The sequence below is a fragment of the Apium graveolens genome, chromosome 5 (assembly GCF_009905375.1).
Source record: "Apium graveolens cultivar Ventura chromosome 5, ASM990537v1, whole genome shotgun sequence".
Taxonomy (NCBI): Eukaryota; Viridiplantae; Streptophyta; class Magnoliopsida; order Apiales; family Apiaceae; genus Apium; species Apium graveolens.
In genome coordinates this window covers 45,671,532-45,688,060 of record NC_133651.1, presented here as the reverse complement: position 1 = coordinate 45,688,060, position 16,529 = coordinate 45,671,532, and the positions used below count along the sequence as shown (strand labels likewise).

The 16,529-nt window shown below is 35.7% G+C and overlaps 3 protein-coding genes across 4 annotated transcripts; 2 read left to right on the top strand and 1 right to left on the bottom strand.

The window, feature by feature from the left end:
• On the top strand, positions 1 to 2,635 carry LOC141723949 (single myb histone 4-like). Its single transcript, XM_074525922.1, has 5 exons — positions 1 to 332; positions 560 to 762; positions 1,085 to 1,169; positions 1,590 to 1,673; positions 2,074 to 2,635. The coding sequence occupies exons 1-5, from the start codon at positions 150 to 152 to the stop codon at positions 2,350 to 2,352; spliced, it is 834 nt and encodes a 277-aa protein (XP_074382023.1). The 5' UTR covers positions 1 to 149; the 3' UTR covers positions 2,353 to 2,635.
• Positions 2,636 to 3,388: 753 nt separating this feature from the next.
• LOC141723948 (dihydrolipoyllysine-residue acetyltransferase component 2 of pyruvate dehydrogenase complex, mitochondrial-like) lies at positions 3,389 to 10,105 on the top strand. Its single transcript, XM_074525921.1, has 19 exons — positions 3,389 to 3,585; positions 4,494 to 4,587; positions 5,046 to 5,158; positions 5,542 to 5,636; positions 5,706 to 5,746; positions 5,922 to 5,977; positions 6,067 to 6,141; positions 6,273 to 6,365; positions 7,305 to 7,544; positions 7,656 to 7,728; positions 7,875 to 7,975; positions 8,082 to 8,167; positions 8,244 to 8,319; positions 8,634 to 8,701; positions 8,786 to 8,852; positions 8,960 to 9,055; positions 9,129 to 9,231; positions 9,311 to 9,406; positions 9,618 to 10,105. Exons 1-19 carry the CDS (start codon positions 3,547 to 3,549, stop codon positions 9,686 to 9,688), a joined length of 1,683 nt encoding a protein of 560 aa, XP_074382022.1. The 5' UTR covers positions 3,389 to 3,546; the 3' UTR covers positions 9,689 to 10,105.
• Positions 10,106 to 11,890: 1,785 nt separating this feature from the next.
• On the bottom strand, positions 11,891 to 15,520 carry LOC141723947 (U-box domain-containing protein 51-like). Of its 2 annotated transcripts, none has more exons than XM_074525918.1 (8): positions 15,266 to 15,520; positions 14,978 to 15,069; positions 14,646 to 14,767; positions 14,342 to 14,518; positions 13,757 to 14,102; positions 13,430 to 13,531; positions 12,915 to 13,343; positions 11,891 to 12,798 (listed from the first exon to the last, which is right to left on the bottom strand). In XM_074525918.1, the coding sequence occupies exons 1-8, from the start codon at positions 15,426 to 15,428 to the stop codon at positions 12,088 to 12,090; spliced, it is 2,142 nt and encodes a 713-aa protein (XP_074382019.1). In that variant the 5' UTR covers positions 15,429 to 15,520; the 3' UTR covers positions 11,891 to 12,087. The 2 variants fall into 2 exon arrangements, with proteins under 2 accessions (XP_074382019.1, XP_074382020.1); XM_074525919.1 differs by having other exon boundaries at positions 13,757 to 14,099.
• Between the last annotated feature and the right edge of the window lie 1,009 nt (positions 15,521 to 16,529).

Sequence of the window (16,529 nt, the reverse complement as noted above, 5' to 3'; positions counted from 1 at the left end):
ACGGCAAACGAGGGGGTGGCAAAGGCCAAGCGAGTCCCAGACCCAGTGTGTAAAAATCAATAAACACAACACATATATATAGGCTGCTACAAACACGCACACAAGTGCAGGGGGATAATAAACAAATAGTATGAGAGAGTAAGAAAAGGATGATGCAAATTCAGAAAGTAGATAATCGAAGGATGGGGAATCACAAACAGAAGTGGACAGCTGAGGAAGAAGATGCCCTTAAAGCCGGCGTTAAAAAACACGGTATGGGCAAATGGAAAACTATTCTCGTCGATCCTGATTTCGCCACTGCTCTCACTCACCGCTCCAACATTGATCTCAAGGTCCCCCCCTTTTACATTTTTTAATTATTCAATTTATAATTCTGGATTATATTCAATTCAATTTAGGAGGGGGGTTTCGATTTCGCGGTTTGAATTTAACTAATTTTACCTGTGTATTAGAATTTATGCTATGTGATGTTATGTAGTGATTGTTATTTAGGGTTTCTGTGCAATTCTGCATTGTGTTTTTTTGTGATTTTGTAAATGTTGGTGGTTATGATGAGCAGGATAAGTGGCGGAATTTGGGTATTAGCAGCAGTGCAGGTGTGCAAGTCGATAAGTCTCCTGTTTTAAGGATTACTAATGGCAGCAGTGCTGCTGCTATTCCTATTGCTCAAAATGCTGTTACTGCCCTTCCTCTTGTGGATACTAATGCTGTTTCCAGTAGTCCCAAAACTCCTGCTAATGCTGTTACAATACCCACTAAAAGGTGTGTGTCTTTCGAGTTTCTTATTTTTTTGATCTTACTGATTTCATTTTCAGGTTGCTCTTTTTTTTTTAAGTGCCATACATTATCGGTTTATGCTGTTTTTAGAATTATGATGGGGAGTCAGAATAATAAACTTGCAGAAACTTTGAGAGAGATTTATTGGTCAGCTTAAAGAATTGGCTATATTTGAAACAACAAAGGCAGCAGTATTTAGCGTTATCATAATTACGTATTTTTTATGTTTGCCTCATAGTTTATACATTTTTTATGATTATGAGAGTTCAGATACCTGATGTTGGTGAATTGGTTCCCTGTATTATAGGTACTACAGTTTGATTTTTGAAGCAATATCTTCGACCAAAGATCCGAGGGGGGCTGATTTTAATACCATTGCTACATTTATTGAGGTTAGATTTGAACATATTTCATTTACATGATGAGAACTTTGCACGTACTTTATGTTGTAATTGTAGACCATTAGATACTTCTAGTAATGTAGATGAAATAGTAAGCTCACTTGAGCACATGATTTTGTAATTATCTGGGGACTGGGGTGTTCTGAGGGTGAAACTATCACAAGTTTCTATGTAAGCCAGTCACTTCATAAGCCAAGTAACATTTAGGTTGTTATAAATTTATAATTTATTTGTATTTTTTAGTTGTTGAAAGACCTGACAGCAGGGTCCTCAACTATGAGTTATACCTTGACATATATTCAGCGTGTACGGATGTTATGATTGTGCGGGAAAGCAAGCTGTAGGCGTCGGTTGTCTCATTCAATTTGTTATTTGTATTTATATTTCTCATAATGACAATGCTTATTGCAGCAAAAGAATGAGGTTCCTCACAACTTCAGAAGAGCGTTAAGTTCACTGGTGAGAAGACTTACCATGCAAAAGAAGCTTGAAAAGGTATATGAGTTCCTGAGTATTGATTTTTTAGTTAAAGCATCACAAATCACAATAGTGTTGTCTCTTGGCGCTTCATCGGTTAGATACTCACTTATGGATAATGTCTCACCTCCTCTCCAGTTTCCCCCCTCCTCAAAAAAAAAAATAATTCTTATTTTGTTTATAATTTCAACCCCTGCCACAATGCACAATGTATGCCACCGGAGTCTTATTGTACCAAGTTTGAAAAGATATGAAAGAAGTTCCTTAAGAACAATATCCCATTCCTTGAAATCTATTAGGTCTAATTTATATATTTCTATGCACCAATTCTCCTTCAATAACGGTCTCAGTTTGTTTCTGCCTTCATCTTCCTAAAGCCTGTTTTTCACTGGTCTAGCTTGTATATACTTGGTCACAGGTTGAACAGCGTTTCAAGATAAAAAATTCAGGTTCAAGAATATCGACACCGAGACAAAGGGATGCAAAGCCAGGGTCTTCTAGAAAGTCTGGGTTATTAGACCCTGCCACACTGGAAGGAGCTATAAGCCTTGCTTCCGACAGGATTGCTGATGCCGAACACAAGTCATGCGCGGCAGTTGAAGCAGTGAAAGAGTCGGAAGATATAGCAGAATTGGCTGAAGAAGCAGAGTTAATGTTAGAGATAGCGAAGGGGATTTGGGAGCAATGTCATCTTTGAAAGCCCAAATTCATTTAGGGAACAAAGATGATTGTAGCAATGTCATCTTTGAAAACCCAAATTCATTTAGGGAACAAAGATGATCGTAGCAGTGTCATCTTTGAAAACCCAAATTCATTTTGGGAACAAAGATGGTCGTTTCTTGTTCTCATGAGTCATGAATGCACCATTGTTGGTGTGCTAGAGTAGTTTGGGAGATTAACATTGACTGTTAGTTTTGGCATTTCAGGTGGGAATATTGTTAAACTATTCTCAGTTGTTTTTTGAACTATGATACATGTCATCCTGTGTAATCTTGTGCATATATAGATATTACATCGGAAGAAAGTTGAGCACATTACCTATAGGTGCTTAACGGGCAAATCTACCCTTTCATTGTTTCTGTAGATGATAAATTGGTAACCCAGGCCCCGTAAGCCTGGAGTAGTAAGTAATGTGTAAGGTGATAGTTGACAAGAGGTTCCTGGTCTCCAGCCAAGATATATCTCCTATGATCTTGATTGCATTCCTTGGTTTTACTTGTACACCTGAGAAAAACCAAGGGGGGAACAATATGAAATTAACAGGATCTCGTCAACTATCAATCGGTTATTATTGGTTAATCTGGACGTTTTTTGTTAATCTAGCCATGTTGAAGGTTAGATTAAGCCAGACAGCCATCACTTGATCACTTATTATGCCCCTTTGAGAATAGAAAATGCATATACATATATAAGAATGATAAGTCAAGGGTGGACTGGTGACCCTAGGGGTGGATCAAAGGGTTGAACTTGAACAAATGCACCATCAATTTTTAATTTTTTGTTTATATAAAGAATCTTTATACCGTAAGCTTTTATATATTAATTAATTAAAATGAATATCAAGAAAATTCATTCACATATTTAAAGTAAAGGCGTAAATGTAATAAATAAATAAACATAAATACATGTAAAAGATATAATATTAAAATAAATAGAAATTGACAAGTTGTAAAAGAAAAAAAAAGTGGAAAAATGAAATGAGGAAAAGTAAATGGTAAAGACAGGTGTGCGAAAGGATTCTGATCTATTTACACCATTTGTGTTGAGCCCTAATTCTTAACTCCGTATTTATATACATACATACATACATACATACATACATACATACATATTTCAGAGATCATTTTAAGGCTGCTTGAGAAGACCTTATTTAAGAGATTTTAGCAATTCGATGTCTTACGCTGCTCACATCTTTCGTCACTCTAAAAAGGTACTTTCGAGATTTATATTTTTTGCTTAATTTTGATCTGTAATTATTTGCCTCTTGTTTACTTAATTCGTTGTTTTTACGATTTTATAGTTTGCATGTGTGCCTGCTAATCTAATAACTGTACGCTCTCAAGTGTTTTTTAATCAATTATCTATCATAGGTTTGATCTGAGATGTATGTAATCGTGTAGATGCAAGTTTTGTTTGTTAATTTTAATCTCAGGGTTTTGTTTTGTGTACTCTTCGTGCTACTACAGTGCGATTCAGTGAGTAACCGACTAGAAAACAAACTTGTATAGTCCAAGTCTTATAAACTCGAATATTCTGTTATTTCTCGTGTGCTAGAGATGTAATTATGTCGAGCATATAAATTGGCCAGCAGTTTTAAGTGATTTATTGCTAGACTGTATTGTCAACTGAATTTGGGTGTGATTAGTAGTAGTCTACTTACAAGAATTTTTAGGTTGGGTTTTTATGTGAATTTCCAACAACTCGATGTGCCCCTATTTAATGGCAGTGGAACACACTCCTTATATTTTAACTAAGTTGTAAGCTGCAAATATTGTAATTGGTTAATAATTTTTACGTCACTTAGTGTTGTCGCAGAGTTGTATGGAACTATTAGCTGAAATATAGTAGTTGCAATATCATAGTCCCTGCACTGAAAATTTTAAAGTTATCATGTACCCCTCTAAATGAAAAGAGAGAGAAAGAATAGGCATTAAGCCTAAATATTGTTCTTAAAAGCAGAAAATTGTTGTATCCACAGACTAAACAAACAACTGGAGTTGCTTCTGATAGCTATAGGCAGAAATAAGATTTTTGGACTATCTAACTTTTGCATGGTGCCTTGTTTATAGTTGCTTTAACTTTTTCCCATAATGATACTAACTTGTCGTTATTCAACAGCTGAAAACTGCTTCTGGTTTATTAAGGCATGATCATGCCATCTTGGTGCGATGGCTTTCCAGCGATGCAGTTACCATCGCAAATGGCAGAGAAGGTGATTCAAATTATATTTTTTATTTATCTATATACTTGTAAATCCCAAATTTTCCTAATGTGACTGTTTTATAAAATTTTCGTTTCTGTTTTGACTCCTCTATTCTTCCTTTTTTCCATATGAATTGTCATCTTAATGCTAACGTATTGTTAAATGTAGAACATCTTTTTCAAGTATCTCAAGTTCTTTACCACAAAAATTGAAAAGGAGATATTACTGTCAGTTATTTCAGTTTTGTATTGATTTTTATATACTTGAGTCATGTTGTTAGCAATTGAACTTAAAAGTTATTAGTGGCTATTTCAAAATTTAAGAAACTGATACCATATAGATTGGTGAGATTTGATAGCTAGCATTTATATTTATAAAGATAATATAGTAATATTGTGGTTGGGTAGAAATGTGCTGCTGGTTTTTTTCTTATGAAGTACCTTTGTTTTTGTTATTTTCATATATAGTAAAGCTTCATGGATTCGGCAATATGCCTCAAGAAAGGGACGGAGCTTGCAGTAACTACAGTTCGATTACAAATTGCCGTAATCACAGCTACAGTTCTATAAACTCGCCAGTGGTGATTAGACATTCTATTTTATCATTGTCTTTTTCAATATTGTGCTTTTCTTTTCTGCTATTTGATCCTGCACGGCGTGATAAGTAGTTTTTCCTACTAAATATATCATTTGACATGGTCACTTGCAAGTGAGCAAAGCTTCTTCAAATCATGGCTAACAAAACTATTCATATTAAAAATATGATATTAAAAAAAATGAAATGAAAGCAGTTTTATGTAATGAGGCCATTACTGCAAATAAAATTAAAGCCTCTTATTGTTTACATAGCAAGAGACTATTATTAGATCTATTTTGATTGGAGAAATTATTTGTCATTGCCCAAAGGAGTATAGTAGTATGAAATCAGTTGTTTTAAGCTTATTGTATCAATCTATCTGTGTAGGTAACTTCTGTAGGATGTAAGGGGAGAATTTCTACAACTAATATTAAATTGCAAAGTCAATTAGTTGGCTCAGTACTTTCCACAGGTTTCTCAAGGTAAAATCGTGTTTCAAGTTTCTTTCAGCATTCTTTACACATGTTTGTAATTTAATATCTTAATTGCAGCTCACTGGGACAATATAGGAGAAGTTTCTCTTCTGGCCCAGGTACGGATCAATCCGTGGTATCAATTTTGTTAGTAAATCTCATTATCGTTGATTGCAAGTGTGCCTCTAAATGGGTTACAATAAAGTAACTACTGGTTTGCCTGAATTTGTTTTACTTGGTTTAGTACTGTATTTCATCATCAAACTTGTTGGGAATAAGCATTTTTACTTTCAGGCTTTCCTCCCCACCAAGAGATAGGAATGCCCTCTCTTTCTCCTACAATGACAGAGGCAAGTGTCTTTTTGAAGTTCAGAGGAGGCGGATATTATAATCTATAATCTTAGATTTTTCTGAAATATTTTATATCTGTGTTATGTAGGGTAATATTGCAAGGTGGCTAAAGAAAGAGGGTGATCAAGTTTCTCCTGGCGAGGTTCTCTGTGAAGTTGAAACGGTATGGTGCATTGGTGCTGATGTGTTATTATAAAAGTTTGAGATGATGTAAAGTTTTACATGCAGTTAAGGTATGTTTTGTTTCACTTCTTTGATATTTGTGCACACCTGTTTGAATTTTCGTATTTGTAGGACAAAGCAACTGTCGAGATGGAATGCATGGAGGAAGGGTACTTGGCTAAGATAGTACATGGAGATGGGGCAAAGGAAATTAAAGTTGGAGAGGTATGTGTTTGTCACATTGGTATTGTAATAAGTTCTGTTGCTAACTGCTTTAGTATTAATTACAAAGTTCGCAATTAATATGTCAAGTTGAGGCTTGAGATAAAAACCTATGGATATTCATGATTTTGCCTGACGATAGAATTCTGCTCTAAACTTATCAGGTAAATGTGACATTGGAGGAGTCAATTATGTTTGTTATCAATTGTGTATCTTTATTTTATGTTCTCAATTCTCATCTCAGAAATCGCAGTGTATTTGCATGCAACCTCCTCCTTACAATTGCAAACCAACTTTTTTTAGCATAGCCTATACCTTTACCATCCCTGTTAGTTGACAGTTATTGAACATGCCTGGGTTGTCTTGGTTTATCTCAACTTCCTTGTCCTAAAGATTTATTCTACTATCACCTGGAGATGATACTAATTACTAACATATCTTAATTAATATGTTAATAATTTGTATAAATAAATTTTTACTGTTTGTATGGATGGCATTCTGAAGATCTGGTTAAACGTAATCAGAATAGCTAGAGGCAATAAATTTGATCATCTAAAAAGACACTCCTTATGTGCCTTACAATATTTTGACTTCATACTCTCTGTTTCATTGTACATATCTGGTGCTTGGTTTCTCTGACAGATACCACATTTCTTCAGATATTTAATCAAGTTATATGTTTTTCTAGTACTTGCACACTTAAACATTCTTATTAAACCTGATTTTGGAGTCAAGCTTCATGCTGTCTATCATTGTAGTCTGTAAAGGATTCACACACATTGCTTAAGTTAAGCAATCTGGTGGAGAGTAATGCTATATACGTGTTATACACTTATACCTGGATTGCTGTTCGATTACTATCAGTAATCACTTCTAACAGGTGCATGTTGTCATATATGGTCAGTTTTATAAATCAAATCATTTAAAAAATTTAATTTACAGGTCATCGCCATAACTGTTGAAGATGAGGGTGATATTGCAAAATTTAAGGATTACACACCTTCAACATCAGAAGCTGAAGCTCCCCCTAAAGTTTCCTCTGTATCTACTCCACCAAAGGCAGATGTTGAAAAACCTACCAGTTCACCAGAGCCAAAACCATCAAAGCCAAGTGCAGAGAAAGAGACCGGAAGTCGAATATTCGCTAGTCCTTTGGCTAAAAAGTTGGCCGAAGAGAATAATGTAATGGGATTAATATGATTGGAAATTAGTAAATCTTGAATTATAGGATTTAATAGATCTTCTTACAGTATGTTTTATATATTAAGAACTCTTAATTTTTCCTCCAATCAGGTTTCTCTATCAAGTATCAAAGGAACGGGGCCTGACGGAAACATTGTGAAAGCTGACATTGAAGATTATTTGGGTAAATAATATTATTTTCTAACTTGTTAAGGTTGTACGAGACATTCAATCTTTTCAGTAGTACTTCCTAGTTTCTACTGAAGGTCATGTGTTTTTCTGGACACAATTGTCTCATACTGTTTTCACATTCCACTCGTATTGTTGCAGCTTCTCGTGGAAAGAAAGCTCCTCCGGCAGCATCTAAAGCTGATAGGTCAGCGGTATCAGCTATAGATTATACAGATATCCCTCTTTCTCAGATAAGAAAGGTAAGTTTAGGTTTTCTGTCCTTGAGTTTGAATATAATCACACAATTCCAGTATATTCATTTTCTTCAATCACTATCCATTTGCTTACTTGCTCGACCCTTGACAGGTCACTGCATCACGTTTGTTGCTCTCAAAGCAGACAATTCCACATTACTATTTGACAGTGGACACACGTGTTGACAAACTTATGGAGTGAGTGTTCAGACCTTTTGTGCAAAGCTGAAATGCAAGTACATTTTCCTTAACTAAAATGTTGCCATATCTGCAGGTTAAGAGCCAAGCTTAATGCACTACAAGAAGCTTCAGGGGGCAAGAGAATATCTGTTAATGATCTTGTAATTAAGGTATTATCTGAGAATCATCAGAATGCCTTAGTTCATATTAATTCTTGAATTGAAGCGCCTGCTTGTGTTGGGACTGTTGGATTGTTGGGATTTTATCTCATTAAATTTAAGGGGACAGACCACACAGTAGTTAGCTAAGCTGCTTCAGTTTGCTAGTTGTGGTGCTTATCCTGCATCTCTTAACCCGTAAGCTAAAAGTGGGAACTTGTAATCATTTCTTCCAATACCACAAGAGTGAATTATAGTTCTTATGGCTATTTAAATTGAGATTAATTTTAAGCCCACCCATTTAATGCAAGTGAAATCAATTGCAGGCTGCTGCTTTGGCACTTCGAAAAGTTCCTCAGTGCAACAGTTCATGGACCAATGAATATATTCGCCAGTAAGCATGTTGTACTGATAAAAAAAAGAAGCATTTTGGTGGATATACAGTAGGTTGATGATATTTTATGTTGCAAATGTACAGGTACCATAATGTCAACATAAATGTTGCTGTACAAACAGATAACGGATTGTTTGTTCCCGTTATTAGGGTAAGATGGTTTTCCAATTAATGTCCACAAATAATATCCTGTTGGGATACTTATGTCATGTATTGTGGACATATCTTTATGCTTCAGCCATGTGGTGGATTTTGTAGGATGCTGACATGAAGGGCTTATCCAGAATTAGTGATGAGGTAAAGCATCTGGCTCAGAAAGCCAAGGAGAACAGCTTGAAACCAGAGGACTATGAGGTTGGTATAGATCCAGTCATGCAGCTGTTCATGCTTGTTACATGGATGTTGATTTTAAGTAATTTTTTTGCAGGGAGGTACATTTACTGTATCAAACTTGGGGGGCCCATTTGGCGTCAAGCAATTCTGTGCCATTATTAATCCTCCTCAAGCAGGCATTCTTGCAGTCGGTTCTGGTAAGAGTTTGGTTCAGTGTGTTATAAGTCCTCAGGCATAAATTTACTTGTATAATGATATAAACTTATTGTCGAACAGCTGAGAAGAGGGTAATACCTGGTGCTGGTACGGATCAATACGCTTTTGCTTCCTTCATGGCTGTGACACTGAGCTGTGATCATCGTGTTATTGATGGTAGGTTCTTTGGCCTTTTAAATTTAGAAATTAAATCTGCTGTTTGTATATACAGTCGGCACTCCTGTGGCAAGTTATTTTTTTCAACCGGAGTATAGCCTTTGAACCATATTTGTTGAGATGTGGAATATGCAATCCATATGATGTGGAATAAAAGAGTAGTTTTACTGTTAATATACTGGAAGATGATATTTTGTTTGGTACTCTGCAGGTGCTATTGGTGCAGAATGGCTGAAATCATTTAAAGGCTACATCGAGAATCCGGAGACGATGTTGCTTTAGAGAGTTATTCAGTTTTCTAAATATTTTCCTCTTGTTCTTTTACCTTTCTATACCTGTTATCAATTTAGACAAGGTGAACTGTTCATCAGCTCAATCAGTTTGCTCTACTTCTTCCCATAACAATACATGGGGTAGAAAGTTTTAGAATAAAGGGAATATGAGTGTAATGACTCAGTTTTGCCCAATTGCCCTTGTAGAGTGTAAAGCTTCAATTTCAGGATTATAGAATTAAGTTCAGCAGCATTTTTTTATTATTACAGTACATTTCAAGAACGTGTCCCTTTAATTCATGACAATGGGTTCCTTGAAATGGATGAAATGTAAATTCTCTGTTGCAAACATAAGGAATTAAAAAAAAAACTACAATTCCAGCTTTGAAGCCTGTAGTGTATTTAAGGAGGGTATAGCTTTGTGGTCTTTCCTGTACTTTCTCTACCCCAACCAACTTCAAATTATGTATATTACACTATTTTAGTGTAAGATCGTAGGTACAATTTTCAACACAACTTTAAAAATTGTACCATTCTAATTTTCGAAGTGCAAGTGCAACCCAAAATTTATAACAAATGTTTCAAGTGCAGGTGCAACCTAAAATTTATAATAAATTTGACCTAAAATTAGAATTTGTTCACTTAATTAATGTGGAAGGTTGAGACTGCAACCTTTGGTTGTCATTTTCTACTATTTTTTGACATAAAAAGGAAGTGATACGAGTTTGAAAGTTGCAGTCTCAACTCTCAAAGCAATGTTTGTAGAGCTTTTCAAGATTTCAAATCAACTATAGTTTTATGCTAAACTTAAAAATAGGGCAACTTTTTACAAGCAGTAACTTACTCTTAAATCAACTACTCGTCTTTGTTTCCAGTCATACTGTATGTAACATTAAGCGAAATGTATTAAAATGAGCTATGATTTATTAACTACTACGCATTTAGCTTAAAATAGGCTATGATTTATTAACTAATTTATCTCAATGCACAATTTTGTATGAAAAATACTAGAGTTTCCATAATTTTTCTCAAATGTATACATATTGCATGTGTAATTTGTGTATGTACTCACAAATTAAAACTTGTCATTTTCCATTTATGTACTAACTTGACCAAGAAAAAAACATCTTCAGAAATATGTACTCTATATCCGTATTGCTTGGAGTAGGGATGTATATAACTGTTGGAAAATGTGGGTAGCAGTCACATTGTCGAGTCAATTTGAGCCATAGTTTGAGTGAACGAATGTCGCGTGCGCATGACAAGTGATACTTGGAACGTGTTCTCCTCCGGGAGAGCTTTCCGAGACACTTTGAATCACTCAAAATGATTAAGAGATGGATGAGATATGATCATCAAAAGTTAGTCCTTTAGTTGTGGAAATTTGTTTAGAATAATGAAAGTCCCACGTTGAATTTGCAAAGAAGAATGCATAGTTTTATATAATAAAACACTTATGTAGTGTTCAAATGTATTACTTATCTATTACTCCACCACCACGTGCGCGAGGGGTGCAAATTTTGGGCTTTCGAGGAGTAATCTGAGGCTTGCGAAACTTTCGAGTTTGCCCGCGTGTACGACGTGCGGACACGAATATAGCAGTCAGAAAACTGGCCCGAATAATTACAGACTAGTTTTGCTAAATTTAATTTACAACTAAAGGCTCTCATGTGGAGCTAACATGGTTGGCTGCGCTTGGGCTCTTAAATTCTTAATTCGTTTTTTATTACGAATTATTATAATTGATTTGGCGTAATAATAATTTTGATTCAATTATTAATTAACGCGTTCGGTGATAGTTTCTTGATCCGTTCCCTCGAGCCTATATATTATCATTATCAGGTTTAGGGTTATTTTATTCATTCGAAATATATTACACAGCCGCCTCCTAAACAAAAAACCCTCAACTCTTCCGGTGATAATTTCTTGTTCCGTTCTTATTCGCCGAAGGCGCTGTTCGTGCAGCAACGCGTTGACTCGCACAAATGGTGATGACCGTAATAACTTTCAGGAGACGGTTATACTCGGGACTCGAGAACTTCTCCTTTTATATCATTTTATTTTCTTTCTATTATTTGTATATTTTGTATGTATTAATCGGAGATTGTGGTTAACAATAACCTCTGCATACATTTACCCAACAAGTGGAACAACATACTACAGGCTGGCCTAGTAGATGGAACTTACAATCAAGTTGTATGATTTTCAGGAATGGAGGTGAATCAAGTAGTGAAGATAATCGAACAATCGCAACACAAAATTTTTGCAAAACCAGAGAGAAAATGCAAACTAGAGAGGAGTTATATGCAAGTGAAGTCTGGTTCAGAGGTTTCCATAATGGAATACTGAACTGACCATACAAAATTCCTCAGAAGCTTGTCGTTGGTAGGCTATTGACTCTCACTAATTTTATTCTGTGTATTCATCTTCATTTTCACATGCAAGTTCTCTTAGTCGCTCCAGTTCCGGCAATATGACCGTAGCAAGGTCTGGTCTGTCCTTCCTCCTCAACTCACAGCACTTCAAACACAAGTTTGCAAATGCTGTAGCCTCTTCCACAGGCCAATCAGGCACTGATGGATCGAGCACTTGTGAGATATCTCCTTTCTCGATAGCATTTGAGACCTGACCAGTAATACCCATTGGAGGTTTTCCTGTTATGAGCTGCAACAACATCACCCCAAATGAGTATAAATCTGATTTTGTGCCTAACATTCCAGTTTGTTGGTACTCTGGATCGATGTAGCAAAATGTTCCAGCAGCTGCTGTCATGTGATATTGGGTAACACTATCTGCCACAGATGGTGGAACCATCCTTGCTAACCCGACATCACTAATCTTGCTCACATAATTTCTGTCTAAGAGAATGTTGGCAGGTTTAAGATCACGATGCACGAGGGGCTCTGGTTTTGATTGATGAAGGAAAAGGAGGGCAGTGCCGATTTCTGCAGCAATCTTGAAACGGGTTCTCCAAGAAATTGGTGGTGTGTTGTGTTTTCTAAAAAGACGATCTTCTAAGCTTCCATTTTCCATGTATTCATATACAAGGCATCCATACTCGGGGCAGGCGCCTAATAGAAGAACCATGTTTGGATGTCTCATGCAGCTCAACACCTCAATCTGCATTAGAAAAGCCAGGATTAAATAGGCATCAAGACAGAACTTGTATTGGAAAAATATATGCATGTCTTGTTAATCTAATTATATTTTTGTAAGGGCATTGAAAAATATATTACCTCTTTTTGAAATTGCTCTTTTCCTTGAGCAATATCTGGCCTCAAGACTTTTATGGCAACAGCAGTGTGATCAAGATAACCTTTAAAAACAGGTCCATATCCTCCTTCGCCAATCTTTGCCGACTCAGAGAACCTGTTCGTTGCTACTTCAATTTCTTCAATAGTATAAGTTCTATAGCGTACACCATTTCGATTCAATGCATCCATTGCCTTCCTCATTTCTTCTGCCTCGTACTCAGCCAAACGTTCTGCAGTGATTCGTTTCTGAGTCTCCAATTCTGCTAGAAGTTGAGCCTTTTGCGCTGCTTCCATTGCTGCCCTGCACTTTCGCTTCTCCATCTCGATAAGAGCTAATGCATCTTCTTCGGATCGCTTTTTTTGTGCTATCATACGTGCCTCTGTTGACTTCCATTCATCAATCTCTCTCACCTGGATACAAAGCCAACATAAGAACTTATCTCCTTGGCATTAAATAAATTGCAGAAAAGTTGATGCAGATAATGCTAAATTCTAACCTTCTGTTTCGCATTTATACTTTCATTGTATGCTGAATTGTACATATCCATGGTTTGCTTCAGTTCCTGTTTTAATCTCCTCATCTCATTTTCTATCTCTTCCTGTAACATATCAAGTCTTCAAGTTGTGTACGAACCAAAATTATTTGTTCATTTTGCCAATATTAGTCTATCATTTATTGAAAGGCCAACTGTTGGCTTTCAATTTCTGCAAACTAGTAATGACTGATTGTTTAAATTAAAAAAAAAAAATCCATAATCTATCTAGCCATAGTTGGATAGTCAATTAGCATTCACAAGACCTAAAGATATTTATATTGCACTTACTCCTACGTGAGAGGATGCATAGCTAGTTGTCTTTGAAGTTCCTGATGTTAGGGATCGGTCTGAATTCTCCATGGAATAGTCAGCTGATTGGAAACTAGATAACCCGGAAAACTCACTGCTGTCAAATGAAAAATTGGTACTCCCCATTGCCTTTGTGCGAACCATGTAGTTGAGATTGCTCACTGAAGGTGGGAATGGAGATTTGTTGCCTGAGTGCCTGTCGAGTGGATGCACCATACTATAATCATTGCTCTTGTTTGTGTACGAACTACTATCGCTGCTGCTTTTATCAAATGATGTTTTCTCGGATCCACTTTTCCAGCTCGACTGGCTAAAAGAGGTGCTGCTGCAGAAGTGCATTAAAATTGAGTATGAGATTTTGTAATAAAGTCGAGGAGATGCTATTAGTCATGCAAGTACAGTGTTTATACAGTTTTAGAACATGTCAGAATCTTAAACTTTGGAGATTGTCAAAGTGGGAAGACTGTGAACAAGTTCAGAACAATATTTCTCGTGTTGGTCACTTTAAAACGATACTGTATGATATATTAATTTTAGACTGCTAATTGTTTCAGAATTGCTTACCTGTCTGATGAATATCCTGATTGTAATGGTGGCTTGGAGCTCACACTAGGAGCAGGTGAAACAGTGCGAGTAGCTGTTTTGACGTTCTGAACTCTTCCTTTGGATATCGCGTGCACTGAGCAGAAATCTGGAGCAATTTTGCCTAAGCTAGTTGGCACATCTGGATTTCTAAATGCCCTGATGATCAAAGCAACCAAAATTCGTCATTAAAAGAACTTAAAGAAGACCTTATTGTAAGACATAACCTACTGACAATGCATTTGTATATAAGAAGTAGTGATAAAAATCTTAAGAGTGAAAATACCTTGTTAGAGCACTTCTGTTGGAAGCACCAACAATGATGGTGCTGAGGCTATTCCTTACAATAAAATCTACTAGTGCAGTTGTAACATCAATGTCAGAGAGGACTATCTCTGTTGCTCGAATCTGTAAAACATCCATTAACCATCAGACGAGGCATATATGATGCTTTTGCTAAGACATTACGTGTTGGTGATTTAAGCATCCAATAATAACATCACTTGACACCAATAACTTATGCCTTATTCTTACAACAGAACCATTTGTTCCTTACTATTATCAACTGGGATTCAAGCAATCTGCTATTCTTAAGCATGTGGAGTGAAGGTTGCTTACCCCTTTTCGAGCGCAAAATCCACGATATGGGAGGAAGATTTGCTGCATTTCAGAGTCTGTTGGTGCACGGCCTTCTTTAGGGACAGCATCTTCTGCATAATCAAAAATGTAACACAAACTTTCACTATTGCTTTCTCGTAAATAAATGGAGTACATAAACAAAACATGAATCATGACAACAATGTCCATAATAATCAAAAGAAAGATAGGAAGCACACGCAAACATGCATTACATGATCATGATCATGTGTAAAATGAGGAAAATGTTAAGGAAACTAAGCAACGTACCAGGTTGCGATAAATGAGTTCGGACATGAACAAGAAAAATGCTAGCATTCTTTTTCAATTGATTATCAATAGCCCATCGAACGGCATGAGGGCTATTCTTGTCCTTATCAACCGCAATAGCGGTGGTTATGTAAATTCCTTCTCCGGAATTATGGTTAGACATGGTGTTGCTATAGGTTGTGCGCCGCCCGAAAATTCCCAACTTTCTGCGGCAGCACAACCCTCTAGCACCACCACCACCCTGATCACCTCCAAAATTTTACACAAAAACATATGCAAAAATACTCTGCTTCTAATTCTTAAAGAATGTTCCTTGTTTTGTGCCTATAGATTAGGCGTGTCATCTACATTGTTAACTAAATTTGGCGCCAGAGTCTGTTGAAGGCAACACTGTCTTATATTTAAAGTAAGATTTTTACAATCAAACTTCCATCAATAAATAAGCTTGAGATCCAATAATTTTATTTAGTCACCAAAATAAAAAAATATTGTGTCTATATATTATGCTGAGATTGGAAAATAAATCAAGTTGACGTGATTATTTATTTTATTGCTACCATGATTACATTATACTTCCTTTATTTTTTAAAATTTTATACTTTGATTTTTGACACACATTTTAGGTGTTTGAGATAATTTCAAAGCATATATAAAATTAATATTTTATTTTTTTTATAAATAAAAATATATAATTAAAATTATATTTAAGAATAAAAAATTAAAAAAATATTAATTTTATATATGCTTTCAAAATACTTAAAAATATATGTAAAAAATCAAAATACCAAATATTAAAAAAAAAATGGAATAATTGTTTTATATAAATTTAAAATTATGGATTTATAAAATTGAGAGAATGACAGATTTAACTTATTTTTTATGTAAAATTAATTAAAATAATCATTTTTTCATCAACTTTAGCCTTTAATCGATGGATGGATAGTTAAGTATTCAGTGTACATACTACATATGTGACACCCAACTAAGATGTCCAAAAGGCCCACAACTGGGTCGGGGCTTTGACTGATTCGGGTTTTTCAGACTTCGACTTTAATTGGGCCGGGCCGGACTTTCCGAAAATATCAGAGCCTATTTGGGCCCTCGATGCGAGTCTAACCGGGCTTTTTTCAGGCCGGATCGGATCGGCCGGACTTTTTTCTAATTTAAATCGGATCGAATATTATTAGAATATTATTAAAGATTCCAAAAAATACATATGTTAGCAACTAAATTATCGTAAAAATGTATTAGTTTAGATACAATA